Source organism: Syzygium oleosum, unplaced genomic scaffold (assembly GCF_021117445.2).
Source record: "Syzygium oleosum isolate NSW1041296 unplaced genomic scaffold, Sole_v2.1 Sole_v2.16, whole genome shotgun sequence".
NCBI lineage: Eukaryota > Viridiplantae > Streptophyta > Magnoliopsida > Myrtales > Myrtaceae > Syzygium > Syzygium oleosum.
Genome location: NW_026607500.1, coordinates 8,584,601 through 8,608,458, shown reverse-complemented (window position 1 = coordinate 8,608,458; position 23,858 = coordinate 8,584,601). Strand labels below are relative to the sequence as shown.

The following is a 23,858-nucleotide window of genomic DNA, read 5'->3' as shown; positions in this document are numbered from 1 at the left end:
TCGTAAGGCCGGTCGGCCCCGGGCCATGACGACCCTAACAAGCCGGCCGGCCATGACCACTGTCGTACTAACAACAACCTGATAATTTGGTCAGCTATGTAGAAGTCATTGTGGACCCTTGGCTTACAAGTTGTGTTCGACTTCTGCAATTGTCAAGAATTTTTCTGCGAGTACAGTCATAAACATACAAACGACGTAAATTAGAAAATTTAAAGCCTGTCCTTCAGAAATCTGCAGCTGGCGAGACACGCGTGAGGAACTTTATTCATATATATTCCGATGCCAAAAGATTAAGCAGAGGGCAAGAAAATACAGAACCGTGGTCGTCGTCGGTGCCGTGCTCGGAAAAATAATTCGACAATGATATAGATCTCAACGTGTTTCATGAGATCAACCGTGATCTTGTAAAAGCAAAAGAACAGAAACAAAATCATATATTAGGAAGAACAAAAGGATTGAAAGGATAAAAGAGGTTAAAGAAATGTTGTAAGTTTGTTTGGTTTTTACGCGACTGCATGTCTTTTGATTGCATGGGAAATCTCAGTTCATCCTCTTGACAAAGTTTCAAAAGTTAGCATGATAGAAGCACAAGCCTATCCACAGGGAGAGAGAGAGAGAGAGAGAGAGAGAGAGAGAGAGAGAGAGAGAGAGAGAGAGAGAGAGAGATTTGCGATGAAACAAAACGATTAGACAAAGACACGCATCCACGTGGATGCTCCTGGAGCTCCCTTGAATTTCTGTCTGTTAAAAGTCTTTGATTGTCGGAGGATGCAAGTTAGGGAGAGAGAGAAAGATAGGGAGAGAGAGAGAGAGAGAGAGAGAGAGAGAGAGAGAAACTTGTTTCATTGATGAGTTAGCTCAACACCGGAGGCTGTTATGTTTCTGATCTTGATCATTCTAGATACCAAACGAGCCAGGCAGGGAGAGATATAATTCACGCATTCTAGGACCATCTCCATCGATGTTTGATATCAGTTGATTCTTTGTAGGATCTTGAGTTTGTCGCCATTTTGAGGATTTGCAATTCTCTCTTCTGGGTTTGGCTCAGAATCTCAAGAAACGTTAGGGAGAGAACAGAAAAATGGGGGTGGATTATTACGGGATATTGAAGGTGGACAAGAACGCGACGGACGATGATCTGAAGAAGGCGTACAGGAAACTGGCAATGAAGTGGCATCCCGACAAGAACCCCAACGACAAGAAGGAAGCCGAGGCCAAATTCAAGCAGATCTCTGAAGCCTATGAGGCAATTCCCCCTCTTTTGTTTCGTTCTGATTTCCTCCATATAACTTCATGTTCTGTCTTGAAATCGTGGACATGTAACTCTTCGGGTTGGCTGAGCGGTCGAGGATGCAGCAGATTTCGTGTTTGAATTATAGAATCTCGCACTAACCTTATAGGCCATGCCCACAGCCTGCCCTGCATAGGTGGACAGGACGGTTTGCGTGCATTTGTAGGCATTAGTTGAGTCGAAGATAGACATCCATGTCAACCCCTAATAGAAAAAATTCTTGGAAATGTAGGCCGATGAGAGAAGAATCAACTGCTCATTGTTTTGCATATGACGCCCCAAAAGTATCATTCTAAATTTGTTTTCGAATGCATCTGTGTTATTGCGTGTGTTGTGTTGCATAAAAATCTGTTGAATAAAGCATCTGCTACTGCTGGTTTATCGTGACATTGAATGTGCTTTCCCACTTTGATGCAGGTTTTGAATGACCCTCAGAAAAGGGTGATCTACGATCAGTACGGCGAGGAAGGCTTGAAGGACATGCCCCCTCCCGGTAGCAGCGGCAACTCGAGCGGTTTCAACCCCAGAAACGCAGAAGACATATTCGCGGAGTTTTTCGGGAGTAGCCCTTTCGAGTTTGGGTCATCAGGACCTGGAAGGTCGATGAGATTCCAATCGGATGGGGGCGGAGGAATGTTCGGGGGATTTGGCGGAGGCGAGAACATTTTCCGAACGTATAGCGAAGGGGGTGGCGCTATGCCCCGTAAGCCGCCACCGATCGAGAGCAAGCTGCCTTGCACTCTCGAGGAACTATACTCGGGATCGACAAGGAAAATGAAGATATCAAGAACAGTGATGGACGCCAATGGGTATGCACACCTATTATCCTTGTGTAAGCTTCCATTTTGGTCGATGCGAACTTAGTAAAGTTTTGGCAAGGAACTGGTAAAAAACTCGCGGCTTTGTGAAACTATTAAGAACATGATCATATCTGTTGTGTAGCAATCTGTCAAACTTGCTCTAACTTCTTTTCGAGTCAGATACAATGGTTATCACACTATTTCGAACATCCGTAAAGCTGAAGCCGTTCGTGAATTCGGAACTAGCTATCGACCGCCTTATCCCCGAATTAGTGAATTTGTTCATTGGCCATATCCAACTCTCTGTTTTCATGTAACGGTTGATGTTCTCAATCTTGTCTGAGAATGTGTTTAGACTCATCTAATGTTCATCAAATTCAGCATGCCATGAGCTCTCTGGTCATCCTAGGCTACGCTATGCCAATGACTAGACAAGCTCATGCCACATTACCCACTTCTTTCGCTAACCATAAGATCTAATGCCACAGCCGACACACCGTGGAGACGGAGATACTGACGATCGAGGTGAAACCCGGATGGAAGAAAGGAACGAAGATCACTTTCCCCGACAAAGGGAACGAGCAGCCGAACCAACTCCCCGCCGACCTCGTGTTCGTGATAGACGAGAAGGCCCACGACGTTTACAAAAGAGACGGCAATGACCTCATCCTGAACCACAGGGTGACGCTGGCGGAGGCGATCGGCGGCACGACCGTGAATCTCGCCACGCTAGATGGCCGGGACCTGTCGATCCCAGTGACAGACATCGTGAGCCCCGGTTACGAGCTGGTAGTCGCGAGGGAAGGGATGCCCATAGTGAAGGAGCCCGGGAACAGGGGAGATCTGAGGATCAAGTTCGAGGTGAAGTTCCCGACCAGATTGACGGAGGAGCAACGAGCGGGGCTCAAGCGCGCACTCGGGGGTTGAGACAACCGTACCTACATACATTATACATGCACACACGACTGCACAGCGAAAAGCATCATTCGCGGCGGCTTCCGGATGTCGGCCGAGGCAAACACTGATCGGAGATGTTTGTACATGAGGACATCCTATGTGATCCGTTCCACATTCTTTCTTTTATCTCCCTCGAAACCCCTTTTGAGGGTAGAGATATCACCCTTCATGTAATTGATCAGAGTTGAACAGTGATGGTGTTCCTTCTTTTCTATGTTACATAGCGTGAAAATTACGGACAATCAGTTCCGGGTTGACGCATACTGTCTTCTGCTAACCATGTTTCGTCCTCTTTGTGGGGGCAAGATCAACAGATCTGCGAAGTTCACAGAGGCTGCTGGCTGCGCCTTTTCCCTTGTTATCTTGTAACCAGTTGGATCAAACACCCACGTCCTAAAGAAGGATTAATATCACGAAAAATGCTAAATTGGTACACTTGTGACAAATTTACTCTAAATTAATTTTTTGATCATAAAAAATCTTAAATTTGTACATTTATGACAAATTTACCATCTGTTAAATTGAATTAATAATAATAATAATAAAAACTCAAAAAATTGTACACCTGTTACAAACAGTGGTAAAGCCTCAAACTGGTACATTCGTCAACTACCACGTGTCATTTAAATAAGCAATTTGACAGCAAAATTTAACGGAAACTAACGAAGGATAAATTTGCCGCAGGTGTACCAATTTGAGATTTTCTATTGTCAAAAAATTATTTTTGGGTAAATTTATTATAGGTGTACCAGTTTGGGGTTTTTCGTGATATTAACCCCCTAAATAACCACTCACTCAGAAAATACATCATTCAACATAACCAGAAGAAAGCTTGTATAGATCGCCGATCAAATGGATCACACCCACTTTCTAAAAACTACATCCCCTCGTTGGAAGCACAAACAGATCTGTACTTTATGAACCTGCAAATTCCATTCTTGAATCAACTGGAAAAAAGATACTGAGAAAGAGATCCACATCGGTTTATGAATTCATCACAGGTTCAGGAAAAGTGGTTTCGTAATTTTTCTGCCTTTTCATTCTGCGTGAACGTGCAAAAAGAACGAAATAAAGAATGAATGCGAAAAGTAACGTGACGGCAATCATCAGAACCATTCAAAAAGAGCGAAGCTTCCGACCAAAAGAACCAAAAAACTGCCAAGTCCAAAAGGTGACAATAATCTAAGAATGCCAACTTACAGTACTGCCCAAATCTCTCCAAAAAACGAGAGCCAAAAAAGAGTGATTACAGCCAAATTTACATCCAACCAAAAAGAAAGATCAAAACCCCCTATCCCTACGAGTCTCTTGCCGCCACCCCGGTGGCCGAGCCTGGGGCGCTACATAGACTTGGCCTCCATGCAAGCCTGAAGAAGCTGGCCGCTGTGCATTCCTAGCTAACGGTTCTCGCGATAAATAGGCACTGGGGCTTTGCGAGCGCTGGGCAGATGCAACGCGTGCATCCGGCCTACCACCCCGCGATGGCTGTCGTAAGTTATATAAGCCCTGTGGGTTCCACTCTGGAATGTCGTCGTCGTCATCGTTCCACGGCTGAACAGGAACGCCAAAGTTTTCTGGAGGAGCTCCCACTCCTGTTTGTCCATACTTATGTATGAGTTCCCTTATGTGGTCTACCGGCGGCCGGGGATGCCCATAAGAGGGAGCCAGTCCCGAACCCGCAGACACGTTCTGGGTCGGGTTCAATCCCATTGACCTCGACCCGCCAGAAAAATTAAACTCCGGTAGGTCATCTTCGTCCCGGGCAGCTCTCGCTGCACCGGGCCCGAACCCAGGGGGAACATCGTCATCGTCATCCCCATCAACACTAGGTTGTGGTCGCATGCTACTAGGATGGGCAAGACGCCCGTGTGGCAAGTTCGAATTAAAGTTTACATCCTTTTCTTGATGCCTCCTTGAGGAGAAATGCTGCTTTTTCGAGGTAAATTTAGTGGTGTGGGATGGTATTGCGGAAGTTAAATGACTTCTTCTCCATACAACAACACCAATTAGGCCGTTTTCTACATCGCTAAGCACGTTAAGCTGGTCTTCCGGTAGGATCTTGCTGAGCATTTCGCGGATTTTGGCATGAGGTGGACAAAGGTAGAGTTCCACTCCTTGGGAAGGCTCAGCAAAACCCACTCTCTCATCTAAGACATACGAATCCGCGACCTGGAGAGACGCCATATATCAGAAGAGGACGCGAATATGACGCCCGGTTGGCAGTAAATTGATGAAGTATTGTTACCTCACAAAAGCTTGCACGCTCGCTTTCAGATGATTCCTCCTTACAAACGAAATGCACCACCTGCAAAAGTTGAACCAACGAATGGGTCACATTAGCTTTAATTGACGCCCCTCAACTTTCTTAGGTAGTGAACCGTTGTGTTTCTATTCCTCACAGAGAATCATAAAAGGCGATCAAAATTATACATGTCCCACCGGCGAAAAGTTTCCTCAAGTAATCTGGGAACGTGATTTCCAACTCTCACCTTGCCATTTGCACTCTAAGTTACAAATTTTGGACAATATTAGAAATGATTACCACAAAGTACCACCCGGTTCTTCACAGCTTTCCAAGACATCTGCTTGAAATGAAAATTTCATTTCCATTTTAACTCTCTGCTAAAATATATATTATCAAGCTAAAGAGCTTCTCAAAGTTGACAAGCGCAACACCAGGAATCTTGAAATGCGAACTTCCGGCAAATCAGCTGAGATGGGCATGCACAGTGAAAAAGGAAAATCCTTGAAGTATGAATGGGTTTAATTTTTTACCTCACTCAGTATCTCTCGGTTCTCTAACCATACACTCGCATGGATCATAAAATTAACCTAGCTTGCGTCACAGAGAACTGATATTGTAGGACTATATTGAAGAAAATTGAGAAATATATCAACAGATATATTAGTAGCATTTCCCCTCCCAAATAATTACTGCGCAGCAAAATTCCGAGTACATAAAGTTTTCAATGGAAAAGAAAAGATCTCGAGATACCATGATTGCACGACTACGAGACATTCGAAGATCTTGAAGGAACTTCTCAAATGCATCAAGTCTGACCCTTCCCTTGATCTCTAGAGAGCTGCTCCAATCATTCGATGACGTCTTCTCACCGCTGGTGGAAAAATCGATACCCAAAAGGACATCATAGTATTAAAGGACATTGCTAACCAAAAAGACATCACTAGGATACCCAGAACATTTATATATATACCTCATAACATGGCAAAAGGAGACTAAAGTACAAGTCATCAAATGCCAGCTTACATTCAATCAAACAAATGCAGGTTAACTTCATGTAAGTTAAAAGCCTAACTCATAAAGCAACCTAATCAATAAGGTCTTGCATAAAGCAGCCTCCTGAGCCCACAGATATGGACATATCACCACTGAGAACATCCTTATTAACAACTATGCAAAATGCCTATTTCCAAGATGAAGTTAGAAAACCTAATTGCAAGTGCAGGACCATACCAACAGCCAACATGAGGCTCAGTACTACCTCTTCCTACTAGGTATAGCAAATCTTCTAACAAAGATCACTGGTCCAAATGTACAAAATTTTTTGTACGTACTTTTTACTTTCCGTTTTGAAGTTGGAAAAATACTTTTATCTTTTAAATATTATAAAAAAAAGATCTAAATGACTTTACAAATCAATATTTATATGTAGGAAAAGCTTTCAGGTGTTCTCTATGAACTAAAAGTCAAATTTAAATGCTACAAGTAAATGGAAAGGTAAATGTCAACAAGTAAAATTCCCTTCAACCAGACCTCACACTTAAACAGAAAAAGAGAACCAAAACCACAAAATTAATTACCTCTTAAAAATGCCAATAACTGAGATCATGGTAGTTATAATTTGAAGGGAGCCTTCCCAAATTAGCTCACCCTTCAATGCTACTGCAGGATCTTTGCTTTCATATTTTCCATGGTGGTCACTAGATGTAATGTCGATGTCAGTCGGGGACGATGTTTCCTCAACTTTACTAGACTTCTCTTCAGTCATATCAGTGGTGTTATTCGGACTTCTCTCAGGAGATTTAGCGTTCAAATCCTTTTCAGAGGCAGGCTGAAATATTTCAACAGACTTCTTTTCAGTCATATCAGCTGAATCATTCAGACTTCCCTCAGGGGATCTAATCTTCAAATCCTTTTCAGATGCAGGCTCAGACTTTCCAGCATCCTCCTGTAAATCTTTAAACGGAGGCTCCGATTCCAGGCATTCCATAAATTCATCTAGGGACACAATTGGAGGGAGATCCTTTGTCACATTTTCTTCCAATATATCTACATCTGGTGCATGGTCTTCAGTTGGAATTGTAAGAGTGTATGCAGCACCCTGGACTGCTAAATCACCCTTTCTATCTCCAGCCTTCATGTTCTCATCCCTTTCTCCAGGTTTATTCACAGGGGATTCCTGATCATCAGCTTTTTTCCGATCACGAGTACCAGAACTTACCCCACTAGAAACCTCCACTGAGACATCATCCTGCTCCACTTCCACTTGAAACTCCCCCTTATGCGTTTTTCTCACCAGACGCTTGATATCAACCTCAGAGTCCGGTAAAACTACCATTTGAGCAAGCTCTTCAGCCTTTGCCATTCGCCACTGGGAAAGCTCCTTCGAAGCAAGTTCTTCGGCAGTCATAGAGCAAAGTCTTTCTGGAGGAATTTCTCCAGAAACAACTCTTTCGCTCAGTTCAGGATTACTACGATCCTTCAAATTGAACAACAAAGACCTGCCCTTCTCTTTATATTTCTTATTAACACCCCCAAATAATTTAAAAAGCTCAGCTTCGATCTTGGATGCCAAAACTTCTGGCGATTCAATTGCCGTTGTATTTCGTCCATTCAATTCATCAAGCACTTTCTCTTTCATTTCACCATCTTGATTACCCCTTCTTTCCCCCGCATTTGGGTCTGAATCCAGTACCCAAGATAGTCCATTCCCTTGCAAAAGCTCATCTTTCACAAAGAAGTTGTCACCAAAAGGAAGATCTTCTGGAACCAGAACACTACCAGATTGCAAGTCCTGGACATTAGATATTGAGGGCATGTTGGAATCACGGCTACGCTCAGTAGCAAAAGCTTCCTGCGACACAATTGAGCTATTGCGGACATGATGGATACCGAATCCATCACAAGAAGTGATTTTCCCCTCCTGAACTTCATGTACATTATCAACAGCATCACTGGAATTGGGTGCAGGCTGAGCATCCACTCTCGAACTTGGCGCACTTAGATCCCTGTTTTCAGAATCTTTTCCAGTTGGAGATCTACCTTCCTCCTGACTGACCAAAGCTAATGCTGCAGCTAGCGATTCCCTCATCTTGGATCTCACTGACCCAAATGAATCAGATTGAACCTTTGGAGATGGTTGCACATTAGACATCTGATTCTTTGGAACTGATAGACGCTGTGGCACTGATCTCGGGGAAATGGATTCCACTGGTCCCAGCTTCCTGTTTAGAGCCAGCAAGTGTTTTACTCCTGGCGTCGGTATGGACTGCCCAGGCATACTTTTTCTATTAGGTGCTGATGGTTGCAACCACGGCCTATGCTCCACTTGGGCTGCTCGCTTATTAGGCACCATAGTTGATCGAGGCGAAGGGCTGCTGGGCATGGGCCCCATCGGAGCCTTCCTCTTGTTCAGCATTGGAAGCTGCTGCACTGCCTGATTGCTGAACATGCTACCCATATCTTCCATTGGCATTGAACTTCGTTGTGGCACCAAAATTTTTTCCCTGCCCTCTATATATCCAGCATTATTCTCGAACAGTGACATAGTGCCAGCATTTCTTTGTTGTCTTAACAGTGAAGGCTGTGAGGCAGATTCATCAGGAACAATCCCAGGGTAACCCATTTGGACGTCTCGCATTGATGATTCCACTCTATTTGGAATGGCTTCCAATGAAGCCATCTGCGTACTTGGTATCGACAAAGGCTGTGATACCAGGTTGTTTGACATGCTACACAAAAAGCAAATAGAGAGAAACACCACCTAGTTAATGTAAAGATTCCTTGGATGGGTTACAATCAGGTCGCATCCATCAAGAGTCCAGCACTACATTCAAAACAAATAAAATGAAATTAGGCATTTTTAACGAAACTTGAAATGTTGTATGTGATGCAAAATACATGAACTACCTAAATAGTTAGAACCAAAGGCAATTGGATTAGTCCATTCATCGACACAAACAATTTCACACAAAAACAAAACAGATAGGACTATTTCAGCACTCTAGTAAAATCAAAATTTCTAAAAATATAAGACATGAATTCTACATACAACAAGTCACCGATTTTAGGATACAAAACTGGATCTAATGCAAGAATTCTACATGTGGTAACCTAAATACGAAAAAGAACCAAGACTTCTCCCCAATCTTACGTCACAATGAAGTACCGCAGATTTCTCTAATAGTTAGGCTCATGTCGTTTTAGGTCTTCCTCTTCTCTTAACCTTTCAACTTCGCCCACCCCCCAACAAATAAATAAATAAAAACAAAAAAACAATGGCAAGTCGCAGTTTCCCTGCTGGATCATTTGCAGACCATCATTATACACGTCAAAGCCATCTCATACCAATTTACCTAATCTTCTATCTTAGCACTCCAACTTTTTCTCAAGTGCTTCCATCCTTAATTTTGTTAAATCAACCATAATCCATCTACACAACACTCGCCCATTAATACCTTACCAAATTAAGTAAACGAACTGAAAATCCGACAAGACTATCGCAATCAAAATAGCTTGCTGCTTGTTAACAGTGGCTTCTGATCAACTATGAAATACCAACCTCTCAAAGAAGGAATATACACAGGTAGAGATACCAATATCAAGATCATCCTTTATAGCAACAAGAGGACTGGACATATAAACAGCATAGTACTAACAAAGCAGCTCATGTAAAAAGCCTTCACACGTTAAAGCCGCTCAAATTATATCTGGCGAGTGCTTATGCCGACCATGCATCCCCCGACACCCAAAAACCCAGTGCTCACACTCAAAAACAGAACAAGGACCATGACCATGCATCCACGACAACTCTCGGCGACCAGTTCCAACCAACAGGAGAAAGAAAATTAAATCCATGCAACCCAAAACGATCTTCCGAAACTAAATGCAATCAACATCGAAGATTCGAACAGTCAAACTAACCAAAATAACGAAACTTGATTCAATCCGGTTTTGCAACGGGGCTTCTAGACCGAGAAAACCTCATTTCGATAGATCAAAGACAATCGCTTTGACAAACTTGGGATTTCAAAAACCAAATACACGCCAACTGCGTATCAGATACCCACATAAAAACGAGGAATACCGCATCAAACAACGAACGCAAACAAGACCAAAAGAAAAAAAAAGCCCCACTTTAGGCCAATACCATCGTAATCATCCGAAAGCCCCCGCGGCTGCCTCTACATCTACCATCAAATCCCACCAAAATTCAAAGCCTTTCGCGGCCAGCGCAATACAGACACGGCAGAAAAGCCCCGATTCGGGAACTCGATCGACGCACAACCTAGAGGAAATGCAAAACGTCTCTCCATAGAAGGGAGCCCAATTTCACCGAATTTCACACGAAACAAAGCCAACGGAAGGCGGAGAAAGAAAGATAAACGAAGGAGGAGGAAGAAAAGAAACACCCAGGCATGGATGGGACCTAGCGCCCGAAGCCGATTCGACACGCCGGCGGCCGGGAATTCCGGCGACTGCGCTCGTTCCGGCGACGTACCTGAGCGGGGAGACGCCGGGGAGAGGGCCTCGAGCATAGAGAGAGAGAGAGAGAGAGAGAGGGAAAGTAAACCCTAGAAAGGTTTGGGCTGATCTGATTTCTGCCAACTCTCTCTCTCTCGATTTTTGTGTGCGCCGTGTCAAAGATGCCTCGCGGATGGATAGAGGTGCGACCCGACGCGTGGCGGTATGGGGGACCGTCGATCGCGTTTCGTCTGGCCGGTCCTTCGCCGTCGGATTTTTCGATTTCCTCAATTTTTTTGCCCCTTTTTTCTTTGTGCGCTCTTTTTCCGGCCGATGGTGAAGTTACGGGCACCCAGGTATTTTCTGAATCTGAAAACCTAAAAACTAACAAAATAGAATGCGCAATTTCTGGCCAAAACATATATAAAATATATACGCAATTGGAAAGAAAAAAGGAAAGTAGAGTTTGTTTTTTTTTAAATCAGTCCCATCTCTAACTCCGACTATTGCAGAGTGCGGAAGTCGAACCCTGCACCTGTGATACTAGTGTTGCCACCCCCAACCCATTACCATACTCCAAACTAGCACACTTGTAACAAATTTACTCAAAACTAATTTTTTAGTACACCCCTTCATTAGTTTCCGTTAATTTTTACCGTCAAATTGCTGAGTTTGATCACACGTGACAGTTGATGGGTGTACCGTTTTGATTTTTTACCTCCGTTTGTCACCCGGTGTACCAGTTTGGATTTTTTACCTCCGTTTGTCACTAGATGTACTGGTTTGAGTCTTTTACCTCCGTTTGTCACCAGGTGTATCGGTTTCTGATTTTTTTTTGTATTAATTCAATATAATGGAACTAACATATGGTAAATTTGTCACAAATGTACTGATTTTGGATTTTTGGTGGTCAAAAAATTAGTTTGAAGTGAATTTGTGGCAAGTGCATCAGTTTGGGGTCTTTGGTGTTATTTGTTTAAATGATATGCATTTTTCTTTTGAGCTTTTCCTTTGCACATACATGTTAATTACTTTCTTCGTCATTAATTTTTAATTGTTTGATTACCAAAACTTTTCGAGATATTTATACCAAAAATCATAAAACTTGTCACTTTTATGCTCTTGACTCCCGAAACTTTCCTTTCATAAATCCATTATACTATATATATATAGTTAGAAGAGAATGTTTGTCCCGTGACTCGCTAGTCTACACTTGTCATTACAATCGTGATTTCCACACCAATCGTGTTAGACCACTTAGCATTTGCATATTAATTTGCGAATTTCCCGCTCTCCTCTCGATTGTGTTAGTAAGAAGAAAACATCGGCACCTCTTTAGTAGATTGAAATGGAAATTTTGATTTACATTTCTTAATCGCATTCCTTGTTTGGTACAATATATATATATTGAAATCATCATTTTCAAAGGAATTGCCATTCCTTCATCGAGAAATTTGTTCCTATATTCTCTTCATCTTTCTCATTTTATGTGGAAAATGAATTTTTTTATATCCATGTTATCCTTTGACGTTTTTTGCGTGAAGATTCGATTTTCTTAACTTTTAAATCGGGGTACCTGTTTTTAAGCTTTCTAAGGGCAATATAGGAGTTTTAGACTTCAATTCTCATTCCATTCCTCGATTTATATGCCCAAATCAAACTAAACAAAATGAGAATTCCTTCAAATTCCATTATTGCCACCCAAATTAAAAGATTGAAATGCCCATCCCTTTACTTTCCACTATGTAACCCCCTCTCTCTTCATGTTTTCGGATCACGTTTCAGATAATTTTATATATTTATATTGGGTGCTTTGTTTCATTCTTATGAGAGAAAACATTTTTGAATAATCTTGTTTATCTTTTTTTAAAATTTTTGTGTAAAGATTGATGAGATGTTTCTCTAAAAGTATTAAAGTGAATAAGGACAAGATTTAGACTTAATATAGATACATGGTTCGTGTATTGCCCGAGCATATCTTTTTTCATAGGTTTCGATCGTTTATAAAGTCGTTTGAAGGAAATATGATATAAAATAAGTGTCGACAATGCGTTTGGTACAATAGAAATGAATGGAATGAAATGAAAAGAGATTCCAATTTCTTTGTTTGGTTGTAATTAAATAAAATAATGAGAATGGAATGCAACAATGATTCCTTTGTTTGGTTGCCGGAGAATGGAATGGAATGGAATTTGTGTAAATTAAATTTTCAATTCATTAGACTTGCATTTTATTGAAATTGTGATTTTATTACACGATACTATATCTGAATTTTTAAAATATTTATGAAGTATTTATATGAAAATCATAAGTGATGAATTGACATTAATAAATGTCATAGATGATTGTATATTTTTAAATAAATTTGAATTAGTATTTTATGAGGTCTTCTTTATATAAGATCACTATAATTAGAAAGAAGCATTAATGAGGGCAATTATAATATACTATTAGGTCAATAAAAGAATTACTTAGGTCAACATTTACAGAAAAAGTTCATCTAATATTTGTTATCATAATTAATTATTTTTTTGTCAGAGTTGTCATAATTAATTCAATAAATTACTAATTTTACTAATTTAGAATTCCAATGAACTTAAACAATGTTCACTATTTAATCATAAAATTTTAACCATACACAATAATCAATTAGAATATAAAAATCTTATTACTGTAATAATAAACAAAATATTTTAAACAATATAATATTTTTAGATCATGAAAAATGCTATTTCATGATACGGCTAAGTTATTAGTTTAAATTTAGTAAATTTAATAAGAGGAGGGAATGTAATGGGCATTCCACTGGTCTATTTAGGGATAATGATACGATTGGTTCCTAAACTTTAGTACAATATGCGATGCGATCCATAATTTTTAAATTTGTTTAATACAATTCCTGAACTTTAGCCTAATGTGTAATGTCGTTGCTAAATTATTAATTTGTTTAATACAGTACCTAAAGTTTTAGTATATATTCAATATAATCCATGAATTGTATGAAAATGTTCAATGACATCCTTTCATTGATGAAAGTTTAGAGACAAAACGTCATTGAACATTTTCATACAGTTTATGGACTAAATTGAACGGTACGAAAGTCAAAGACCACATTGAACAATTTAAAAGTTCAAAGATAACATTGCACATTAAATTAAACTAAAAGTCAAAGACCAAACTGAACAAATTTAAAGTTCAAAAATCATATTATATATTGGATCAAAGTTCATGGACCATTCTATTTAAGACAATACCAATTGCACCCACTCCGACATTACCTTCTCATCTCTATGTCTCAAGCAACGTAGTAGAGAGAGAAACTTGGTTAGTATTTCGATTATTTCAAAAGAATGCCTGGTGATGTATTGAACTCCGAGTTAGGCATGGTGGAGAGAGAGAGAGAGAGACATTGTTAAGATCCTTCCATTGCCGTGATTTACAGGTCCTGATCTAGCAACCCATGTCTGTAAACGATACATATCATCCAAAGTGACAGTCACTACCAAGTACCATTCTCATAAGAGGCACATTACAGTGTTTCTAAAATCATCCCATTGTCTTTCTATATCACATACGCAACAACCGTCGTGGCTGCATCCACAAAGCTACAGCTGCCACCTCTTCCCGGTCGCCCCCCAGTCACGAGGAAACCAAGAAAGAGGTAGATTTCGAACCATTACAATCATCAATCATCATGAAAGATCCTGTGGTTCACAGCTGCAGTTATAGCTATCCCGCAAAGGGCAGCGTGCCAAGGGGGCGCGTCATCCTGGTGAAGCCCTTTGCTAGGCGGCACCAGCACCAGTTTCCGACACTGTTGTGAGTATCCCGACCTCACTCTTGCATAGAGGACACAATGCGTTGATCTTGAGCCACTTATCCACGCACTCCTTGTGGAAGAAATGGCTACATGGAAGCTCCCTCAGCTCGTCGTTGTTTGCATATTTTGCCAAGCATATGCAACAGACCTGCATATCAATTCCAGCAACAGAATAATCAAGAAGCTACCAGACCAACCAGACCAAGTAAATATTGAGAAGAAAAAAAGCCAGAATCCTATCAATGTGCCTATGGCTAAGAAAACCATAAAAAGAGCTAGAGCTATCGTCTTCTCCAGCTTAAATAACGGGCACGAAAATACCAGTCAAGACTGTAATTGTCAACCAAAGGTGTATCGAGAATATTGACCATACAAAAGCCTTCGTCACCCTAAAACTCGTTCATAATCATGGGCATGAGTTACATTCATCTAGTAATTGGTCTCACGGTACAAGATCCACCTCATGCACTATCAGAATTCAACTTTGAAGATCAGTGGCTTTAATAAGTAGTGTTGATTAATTTAACACAATCTCTGGCTCCAGTTCTACACTATGCTAAAGTTCATCTCTTTAATTTCATTATCAGGAAACTAAAACTATCTCAGGCACAATCATTCTTGAACTCCTCCCGAAATAATAATATTAGGGTGTTTACATGATATTAATTACCCCAAGTTGATTAAAGAAGCTGTATTTGACAGAATTACCAACACAAGTAGGGTCTTGTCACGTCAATAGGGCTAACCACATGGCTTTGATTTTGTTGGTTTATCATTTACTTAGAATTCGAATATAGAACGGATAGGAATTTTGTTAAGCATCCAACCATAAACAAATCGGGCTATATTTGACTAGTAAGAGATGATCAACACGAGAGACCTTCAATTCTGTCAAAAAGAAGCTACGCAATAGGAAAATGAGGGGACACTTACAGCATCATCCCCAGAAATCGTACGCTCCCTCTCTGTTCCAGCAGCTATTACTCCTTCACCTGAGTTTTCTGTATCACTGCTATTTCTGCTCTTCTTTAACTTAAACTTGTAGGTTGGCAGTGCATGAATTGCTTCATCTGTGGCTCCTCTTGTCCTCGACAAATCTTCTCTAAATCCAAGGATTGAAATTATACAGGGTAGGCAGCAGCAAATTGTTGCACATAGAATGAAGGGCATTGCATATCCGATGCAGCTAAAGGTAAGAAACACTATACATAGTCTGCAAGAAGAAGAACATGGAAATAAGTGAAAGGTAATACCAAGAATAAGGATACACTAAACATGATTACCAGGATTCTTTTCAACAAACTTTCAGCTCTGAAAAAAAGAAGAAGAAAGCTTATAATTATTACCTATACATATTGGGAGCCTCGTTAGCAGATGAGTGGCCTCCAAAGATCCACACATTCCCCACCACAAACCAAACTGCAAAGAAGCAGTCCAAGCCCATTTTGAAGTATTCCATTAGTGCCTTCACTCTGCGTCATATGAACAAAACATGACTGTCAAAAACCACCTAAGCAGCCCTATTAGAAAAAATGCAGCCCTCTTTTTATACCAAAGTCGAGCAGAAAAGGTTCTCTAGACAAGAAACCTAATAAATAGTTGGTAAGAGTCATCCGCAGAATGTCCAAAGGATCATATGTCGCATTCATGGGGTTTTGGAGGGTCAACACAATTGGCCAGGGGAAGACCATTCCCCAATAAAAAGGAGGAGAAAAGCCCAGAAAAGAAGAGAAGTAAGATACAGAATAAAAGATATGGCTATAGCCATTACCATCAGACAAGCGAAACTAAATAAATGATGCTCAAAACATCTTGACAATGAGTAGTGGCCACTTTAAAACAAGTCGGCATAGACACCAGGTCTCAACCACAAGGCTTTTTTAATTGAAGAATATTACAAGATGGATTTGACCTATGTTTTACCTGGGGAAAAGCCCCCAGAAACAAAAACGTAGTATCATGAAGAAAATTCATTTAAGTAAAGTACAGGGTCACGAGATTGATCAAAACCAACTCTGAAGTAGCTAGGCTTTCAAGCTCAATTAAGGAAAGAGAGTTAAAAGAAGCACGAACTTCAACTGTAAATTAGCGCATGCTCAGATTTCGGGAAAGCAGAGATATTAGCAGATCTAGTCAATCACATCATCAGCTGATATGTGTGACTTATCACCTATTCCACCACTGGGGTCATATGACTTCAACAACAGATTGATTATTCTTCACGAGAGCAACCAATCCGTTTGTGCATGTTGATCTATAGTCTTTTGGATATTTACAGGTACAAGGATAAAAAGGTGCCTAATTACTAAACTGTAACCTTCGTACAGATTCAAAAAGTTAAACAGGAAGCTTTCCATAGGCAAAACGTAAGCAACCCAACATTATACCAGGACGAATCTTTTTAGTGAGTAAGGCATGATATTTCATTTTTTTCCCTAAAGACACGAGAGACTACCCAATGAGTCACAATAAGAAAAAACAGAGGGCATGAGGAAAGCTAGATTAGAAGTGTTGTACAACGAAGACTGATGAAAAAAAGCTAAATGGAGTTTCTCAAAAACAACTTCATTTTTCTGATTCCTCATTTGGGAACTTAGGTTTGTCACGGCCAGAATACCTTTTAATACGCAACCAAGCTTCTTTCTGTCTATGAAAAAGAAATGAATGGGACTTCATCAGGTCGACAAAGAAAATTCTGGTAACAAACAAAATTTGCCTGATGAACTACAAATAACCTGAAGCAAAATTCATTACTAAGGTTTAATATCACACATACAAAGAAAAACATAGTAATGTAGCTTTTCCCACTGGCAAGCCATAGAGCAATAAGCCGTACCAACCAATTAACAACTTCTGCAACATTCACAGATAAAGATAAACGAATACCTCGCATTCAGTACTCCTGCTCTTTGACCACTCCTAGGGGACGCAATCGTAGTATGGCGGTCATCTGCATCTGTTGTTCTTGTTACTGAAAGAGAAAACGGCCCTGCAGGCACGCTTATCTGAGCTGGACCTTGGCGGGGTTGATTTGACTCTTGCTCTGAGACCTGATTACGATTGCGATAACGCCAATACAGAAGAGGCAACGTCGCCACACATCCAGCTGCATAACCCACAATCCACAAGAACAGGGGAGCACGTGGATGCTCATTCTTGGACACGGACAAAACAACAATAGATGCAACAATCTGGCTCACTGTGAGACCTAGTTCGATAGATATCCACATCCCTGAATTCAGTGGACTCCGGCGGCGACGGGCATCACCTCTCCTTCCCAACGAGGAACTTCTAGTGTTTGAATTATTATTGCTAGAAGGGATTGATGTTTGAGAAGTTGGTGCTCTTGACGTAGTCGCATGTCTGTCTGGATCTTGCAATGTATCCAAGCCATTAGAAGACCTATCCTGATGCGAACTAGATGAAGAAGCATCACTGCTCCTTATGTTAATAATATGCTCACTTCTGCTACCGTTCTCTGCCCTCTCCATCAACAATGGGTAAGTGTCTGGTAGGCTATCAGAATGTAGTTCCACTGAGGGAACATCCATCTAAGTGCAACGACCAAATAGAATGTAAAGATAGCATAGAACTGCTAGACAAGAACACAGCCTTTATGTCCTGACTCCTCAACACAAGGAGAAATTAAACCCGTTCAGAGCAGCCCAATCAGCTAGAGGACAAACTATTATCAATCTCAGCCTGCAAAGATTCAAAGCCCATGTCAGATTCATCAGACTCTACTTGAAGCAGTGCAAAAGATCACGAGCTCGAACTTAAACAGCTACTGGATTATCTCAACTTCAAATTAAAGAACATGGGTGGACAACTTTTATCCAGTAGAGAAGAAGATCTCGATACAACATCCTCAAATGCATATTCAACAACCAACCACTCGCTTTCTTTTTCTTTCTTTCTTTTTTAATTTTGACCATCCAAAAGCAATCTAACACAAGAAAGAACCAGATACAATGTAAGAGGCAACATCATTCAACCAAAGAAAAGCAAGTGTTGACGAATATTCTTCGATAGCTCTCACACTAGAGGAAAATTTCAGCTCCGGCAATGAAAATGATGGCTCATTGCGAAAAAACCTGAACCGCCCAAACGCCTCTCATAGCCAGAAATTTTAAAACCATTCAACAAGTAAACAGTACAACTTAAGCAGGTAAACGAAATCCTCCCAAACCCATCTTAATCACGAATATAAAAAAAAGGGAAACGGCCCTTTCGCCAGCAAATGATTCAAGATCAGTCCTGCTACCGGGCGAAAACACTCCAATTTCCTAATTCTTTCGACAGGCAACAAATCTTCCAACTCTCCAGGCCAGAATCGCGTCAACAGCCGAACCCAAGCCGGCGGCGCAAGCCGCGATCAGCATTACACCGATCGCAAAATTCAGCCTCCGAATTCGCACAAGACGATCAAGAAAACCCCCCCACAAAAAAAAAAGAACCCCAGAATTCCGCCCCGTTGACTGACCCCCCACCTCACCCAAGAACAAGAAACCAAGAAATCCTCAAGAACGCTCCAAGAAAAACCCACACAAAATCCCAGAAATCCCCCAAGATCCCGAGAAACCTAGCACAGAAACCTCGACCCACAAGACACCCACCTCGACCCAAGAAGCGCGAGCGCAAACACGAAGCCGCCGAACCACCCCACCCCCCACAGAAAACAATCGCACGATCAACCCACCAAATTTCAAGAAGCCTCTCGAGGACGCGCGAGAGAGAAGGAAAGGATCGCACCTGGATAAGGGTCGTGCGAGGGGGCGGAGACGCGGAGAGGTAGGACGACGGAAGGAAGGGAGGGAGGGTGGGAGGAGGACGACGTCGTGTTGGGGTTGGGGTTTGCGGGGGAGGGTTCGCTTTCGGTGGGGGGGGGAGCTCCTCTATCGGCGGTGGGAGAGATGAAACGTCGGGGTTGGGGTCACCATTGATTCGGTGCTTCGTCACCCAATACTTACGAATACGTGTTTGAGGGAGAGAGAGTTTGATGATGACGACGACGACGACGACGGGGATTCTTATGCCCCCGGTAAAAAAAGATAAAGTAAAAATTGTTTTTACTGCTACTTGTTTGGGAAATAACACAAATAGTCCATGAACTTTGACCCAATATGTAATTTGGTCCATGAACTTTTAATTTGTTCAATGTAGTCCCTGAACTTTAACCTAATGTTTAATTTGATCCATGAACTTTTGATTCGTTCAATGTGATCCCTGAACTTTTAATATGTATTCAATTTAGTCCCTGAACTATTTGAAAATGTTCAATATAGTCCTTCCATTAATTCAAGTGCAGGGACTATATTGAACATTTTCATATAGTTCAGGAACTAAATTGAACACATATTAAAAGTTCAGGGATCACATTGAACAAATTAAAAGTTCATGGACCAAATTGAACATTAGGTTAAAGTTCAGGGACCAAATTGAACATTATGTTAAAGTTCATGGACTACATTGAACAAATTAAAAGTTCATGGACCAAATTGCACATTAAGTCAAAATTTAAGGACTATTTATGTCATTATCCCTACTTGTTTTCCCCACGAGAAGTTAAAGAAAAAGGAAATCGATTGTCTATTTTTGGAGCTGGTTAAAAAAAAAGGGCCAAAATTGAAATTGGAAAAAAAGGGCAAAGGATAGCGGAATTCCTCTCCTCCGGTTTGCTCCGGCGAAGATTTTCGTTTTGAGTTAATACCATGAAAAATCCCAAAATGGTACACCATTAACAAATTTATTCAGAACTAATTTTTTCGCCACCAAAAATCCCGAACTGGTACGTATCTGACAAATTTACCCTCCGTTAGTTTCTGTTAAATTTTACCGTCAAATCGTTGAGTTAAATGACACGTGGCAGTTGACGGGTGTGTCAGTTTGGTATTTTACCCTCCGTTTATCATAGGTGTACCAGTTTGTGATTTTTCGTGGTATTAATTTAATTTAAAGGAAACTAACGGAGGGCAAATTTATCATAAATGTTCCGGTTTGGAGTTTTTGATGGTGAAGAAATTAATTTTTGGTATATTTTTCACAACCTCACATATGTACCGATTTGAGATCTTTCGTTGTCAAAAAATTAGTTAGGTATACCAGTTTAGAGTTTTTCGTGATATTAATCTAATATTAAATCTTTCATCGTTCAGTTGACTCTAAATTTGTACCGGGTTCATCGCTTAAGTCATCCCGTTACCAACATTTGCTTTAGATGGACGGGATGACTAATTCCTTTTATGAATTTTTTACCTTTTTCCTTGTAGACACATTCGTTGATGTGGTACCACGAAAAAGACACATCAAAAAAAATTCTAAAAAATGAGAATGAAATAATACTAAAAAGGACAAAGGGAGAGAGAAATGCCAACAGGTTCGAGACTGCATAAGGGAGGCCAGCCCTTGCCGCCACCGCCACCATGCTTGCCGCCACCGAGCAAAACGAGGTTGAGCAACCCCTTGTCGGTGAACTGGCGAGGGCGGCCCTCGCTCTTGCCCCGACACCAGCGACGACTGCCCTTGTCGACGCAAAGGGGCAGCATAGCCTAAGCTCTACCCTTAGTCTTTGTTTTTTTTTATTAAGATTTCATTTCTTTATTCTTTTACTTTCATATATATCTTTTTCTAATTTCCAATTTTTTTTCAAAATTTTTTCCGACAATTTCTGATCTGGCAAATTGCAAAATAACATCGCTTTGTGCTTGAAGAAGTTTCATCACCACGTTAATCAAGGGCTAATTCCAAAAAAAAAGTATAAATTTTATCTTGAGTGACAATTCTTGCTCGAACTTTTTTTATCTCAATAAAAAGCACCAACTTTTACTCAAGTCTCAAATTTGGCTCCCATGATGTGAATTTTTCAAATTGTTGGGCCGAATTTGAAATTTAAGTGAAAGTTGATGATTTTTTATGAGATGAAAGAAAGTTCATGACATAATCGTCATTCAAGGTAAAGTTAGTACTTTTTTTTTTTAATTAGGCCCGTTAACTGGTCACGCAGGATTGAAAACACGATAGAAAAATGCCATGCGTGTAATGGAAGTCCTGAAGTGTAAGTTGAAAAAATATTCCGCGGCTCAAATGAATGGTTAAAAAATATTTTTAAGGACTAAAGTGTCGGATGAAAACAAATTTTAATATTTGCACTTTCATTATCATTTTTTTTTCCAAAGAAAAGGTGCAATCAGTGTAATCATCATTCCATACATCATCAGAAAAGCCTCTTATGTTCGACTTAAATTGTAGCTGCCAAACACTACCTGTTAATTCAAAAATCAGAATTCGACAGATCCGTCACCGCATCTCGCATCAACCTTAATCGGAGGGCGGGCCCAAACCCGAAGAGGATCAAAAGCCGTGTCCCATGTGCTGTCCATGTCCGCTCATAATCTGTGACATATCTTAAGACATCCAAGTATGAATGGAATCGGACTTTGAGCAAAAGCCAAGCGAGCCCAAGCCCCTTTTGACATAGGGTCGTTGTCCAACTCCGCCCACTCGCCGTCCCGGATCCCCGGCACGTTGGTCACGTGTCGACGGGACGTCGACGGGCGGCTTTGCTTCGTTCTGATCTCACCCTCTTCTTGGTATCTTCCTTTTCTTTCCCCTATTTCGGTTTTGATTGGAACCTGAGGAAAAGAGGATTCAGCGCTTTCCTTAAAGAAGGTTAGCCGTGTGGGATGACGACGACACCGTTTCGGCCATCTCTCCATCTCTCCGAAAGATATTTCAGCAGTTTCCCAAAAGGAAGGGGCCGCGTGGGGACGACGACGACGACGCCGTTTTTGTGTTAATAGTAAAAAGCAAGCAAGCGCGTCGACCTCAATACACGAAGAACGAGCGTGTGATTTCCGAGATTGTCGGCAGTTTTTCGATTTACAAAACAAATTTAGGATCTCCAAATAAATAAATAAAAGAAAGGGAAAATAATATATATGATCCTTCAATTTTGACCCATCCCCGAATTTTTAATTTATTTAATGTGGTCCTTGAACTTTTGCAATTATGCCAATTTAGTCCTAAACCTTTTGCAATTGTGCCAATTCAGTCCATCGGGCCACTTTTGGCTGGCTGGCGCTGACGTGGATGCCGGCCGGCGCCGGCACGGCTGACGTGGCAATTTTTAATAATTATTTTTTTATTTTTTATTTATTTTTTCTCTTTTTTTTTTTCTGGCCTATCTTCTTCCCCGGTCGCCGGTCCGGCGACCGATGAGAGGCTGAGGCTGGAGAGGTTGACGCCGGCCTCAACCTCTCGCCGGTCGCCGGACCGGCAACCGGGGAAGAAGATAAGTCAGAAAAAAAAACGAAACAGAAAAAAATATAAAAAAAATCGAAAAATAATAAAAAATTATTAAAAATTGCCACGCCGGCGCCGGCCGGCGTCCACGTCAGCGCCGGCCGGCCAAAAGTGGCCGGATGGACTAAATTGGCACAATTGTAAAAGGTTTAGGACTGAATTGGCACAATTGCAAAAGGTTTAGGACTTTTTTGGTAATTTTCCCACTTTTGGTACGTGTTCAAACTGGTCCCTGGACTATATGAAAATATTCGATGTGGTCCATAAAGTTTTAATTTGTTCGATATGGTCCGTGAACTTTTGATACATGTTCAAACTAGTCACAACATTATAATCTCGAAATGAGACTTGAGGCTTGTGATAATATGATATAGCCTTGGGAGGCCAGTTCAATTCCGGCCACGGAATTCTAGGGTACTCGATTCTTTCTAACATTATAATCTTTTTGCCGCAGGAATAGGAGGAGGTCAGTTCTTAATGGACTTCCAGTAAAGCTCGTTCAGGGGAAAACTGCAAAAAAAAGTTTTAAATATATTACGCTTGTGTCAATTCAGTCATAAACCTTTCGATTATGCCAATTGAGTCCTAAACATTTTCATGTTTTGCCAATTGAGTCCATCTTGCTAATTTTGATTGGAAATTGCCGATATGGATGCCAGTCGTCTTACGTGCAGCCCTACGTGCACGGCCAGAACTAACGTGGATAATTTTTGTAATTTTTGTCAAATATAAACTTTTTAATAATTTTTATTTCCTTTTTCCTTTTTCTCTTTTTTTTTCTTCCTATGCTGCCATCCCCATGGCCAGCGACTGGCAGCGGAAGAAGGAAAAAGAAAAAGAAAGAAAAGAAAATAAAAGAAAATAAAGTTATTTAAAAATAAAATAAAGAAAAAAGATTTATAAAATTTACTTTTTTTAAATTGTAAAAATTAACCATGTGAGCGCTGGCCGTGACATGTACGACGGTCGGGTCCATAGTAATTT

The 23,858-nt window shown here is 40.9% G+C and overlaps 3 protein-coding genes across 5 annotated transcripts; 1 reads left to right on the top strand and 2 right to left on the bottom strand.

Moving 5' to 3' along the window:
- The first annotated feature begins 647 nt into the window (after window positions 1-647).
- Window positions 648-3,303, top strand: LOC115686164 (uncharacterized). Its single transcript, XM_056318857.1, has 3 exons — window positions 648-1,250; window positions 1,689-2,100; window positions 2,580-3,303. Exons 1-3 carry the CDS (start codon window positions 1,082-1,084, stop codon window positions 3,016-3,018), a joined length of 1,020 nt encoding a protein of 339 aa, XP_056174832.1. The 5' UTR covers window positions 648-1,081; the 3' UTR covers window positions 3,019-3,303.
- Window positions 3,304-4,163: 860 nt separating this feature from the next.
- On the bottom strand, window positions 4,164-10,898 carry LOC115686247 (uncharacterized). Of its 2 annotated transcripts, none has more exons than XM_030611472.2 (5): window positions 10,791-10,898; window positions 6,871-9,116; window positions 6,044-6,164; window positions 5,294-5,353; window positions 4,164-5,217 (listed from the first exon to the last, which is right to left on the bottom strand). In XM_030611472.2, exons 2-5 carry the CDS (start codon window positions 9,018-9,020, stop codon window positions 4,330-4,332), a joined length of 3,219 nt encoding a protein of 1,072 aa, XP_030467332.1. In that variant the 5' UTR covers window positions 9,021-9,116; window positions 10,791-10,898; the 3' UTR covers window positions 4,164-4,329. The 2 variants fall into 2 exon arrangements, with proteins under 2 accessions (XP_030467332.1, XP_030467333.1); XM_030611473.2 differs by having other exon boundaries at window positions 6,871-9,021; window positions 10,791-10,866.
- Window positions 10,899-14,162: 3,264 nt separating this feature from the next.
- Window positions 14,163-19,455, bottom strand: LOC115686249 (E3 ubiquitin-protein ligase At1g63170). 2 transcript variants are annotated; one of them, XM_030611475.2, is made up of 5 exons: window positions 19,326-19,455; window positions 17,460-18,275; window positions 15,920-16,045; window positions 15,507-15,786; window positions 14,163-14,721 (listed from the first exon to the last, which is right to left on the bottom strand). In XM_030611475.2, the coding sequence occupies exons 2-5, from the start codon at window positions 18,122-18,124 to the stop codon at window positions 14,539-14,541; spliced, it is 1,254 nt and encodes a 417-aa protein (XP_030467335.1). In that variant the 5' UTR covers window positions 18,125-18,275; window positions 19,326-19,455; the 3' UTR covers window positions 14,163-14,538. The 2 variants fall into 2 exon arrangements, with proteins under 2 accessions (XP_030467335.1, XP_030467334.1); XM_030611474.2 differs by lacking the exon at window positions 19,326-19,455 and adding an exon at window positions 19,190-19,285.
- Window positions 19,456-23,858: the final 4,403 nt, after the last annotated feature.

Coding starts and splice junctions, on each gene's coding strand:
- LOC115686249 (XM_030611475.2), bottom strand. CDS start 18,124: ATGGATGTTCCCTCAGTGGAACTACATTCTGATAGCCTACCAGACACT. Junction 16,046..17,459: donor GCAGGAGTACTGAATGCGAG/GTATTCGTTTAT, acceptor CATATGACGCAG/AGTGAAGGCACTAATGGAAT. Junction 15,787..15,919: donor GAGGCTCCCAATATGTATAG/GTAATAATTATA, acceptor TTCTTCTTGCAG/ACTATGTATAGTGTTTCTTA.
- LOC115686164 (XM_056318857.1), top strand. CDS start 1,082: ATGGGGGTGGATTATTACGGGATATTGAAGGTGGACAAGAACGCGACG. Junction 1,251..1,688: donor CTCTGAAGCCTATGAGGCAA/TTCCCCCTCTTT, acceptor GACATTGAATGT/GCTTTCCCACTTTGATGCAG. Junction 2,101..2,579: donor ACAGTGATGGACGCCAATGG/GTATGCACACCT, acceptor CTAATGCCACAG/CCGACACACCGTGGAGACGG.
- LOC115686247 (XM_030611472.2), bottom strand. CDS start 9,020: ATGTCAAACAACCTGGTATCACAGCCTTTGTCGATACCAAGTACGCAG. Junction 6,165..6,870: donor GTTATTGGCATTTTTAAGAG/GTAATTAATTTT, acceptor TTTTTCCACCAG/CGGTGAGAAGACGTCATCGA. Junction 5,354..6,043: donor CTCGTAGTCGTGCAATCATG/GTATCTCGAGAT, acceptor CAACTTTTGCAG/GTGGTGCATTTCGTTTGTAA.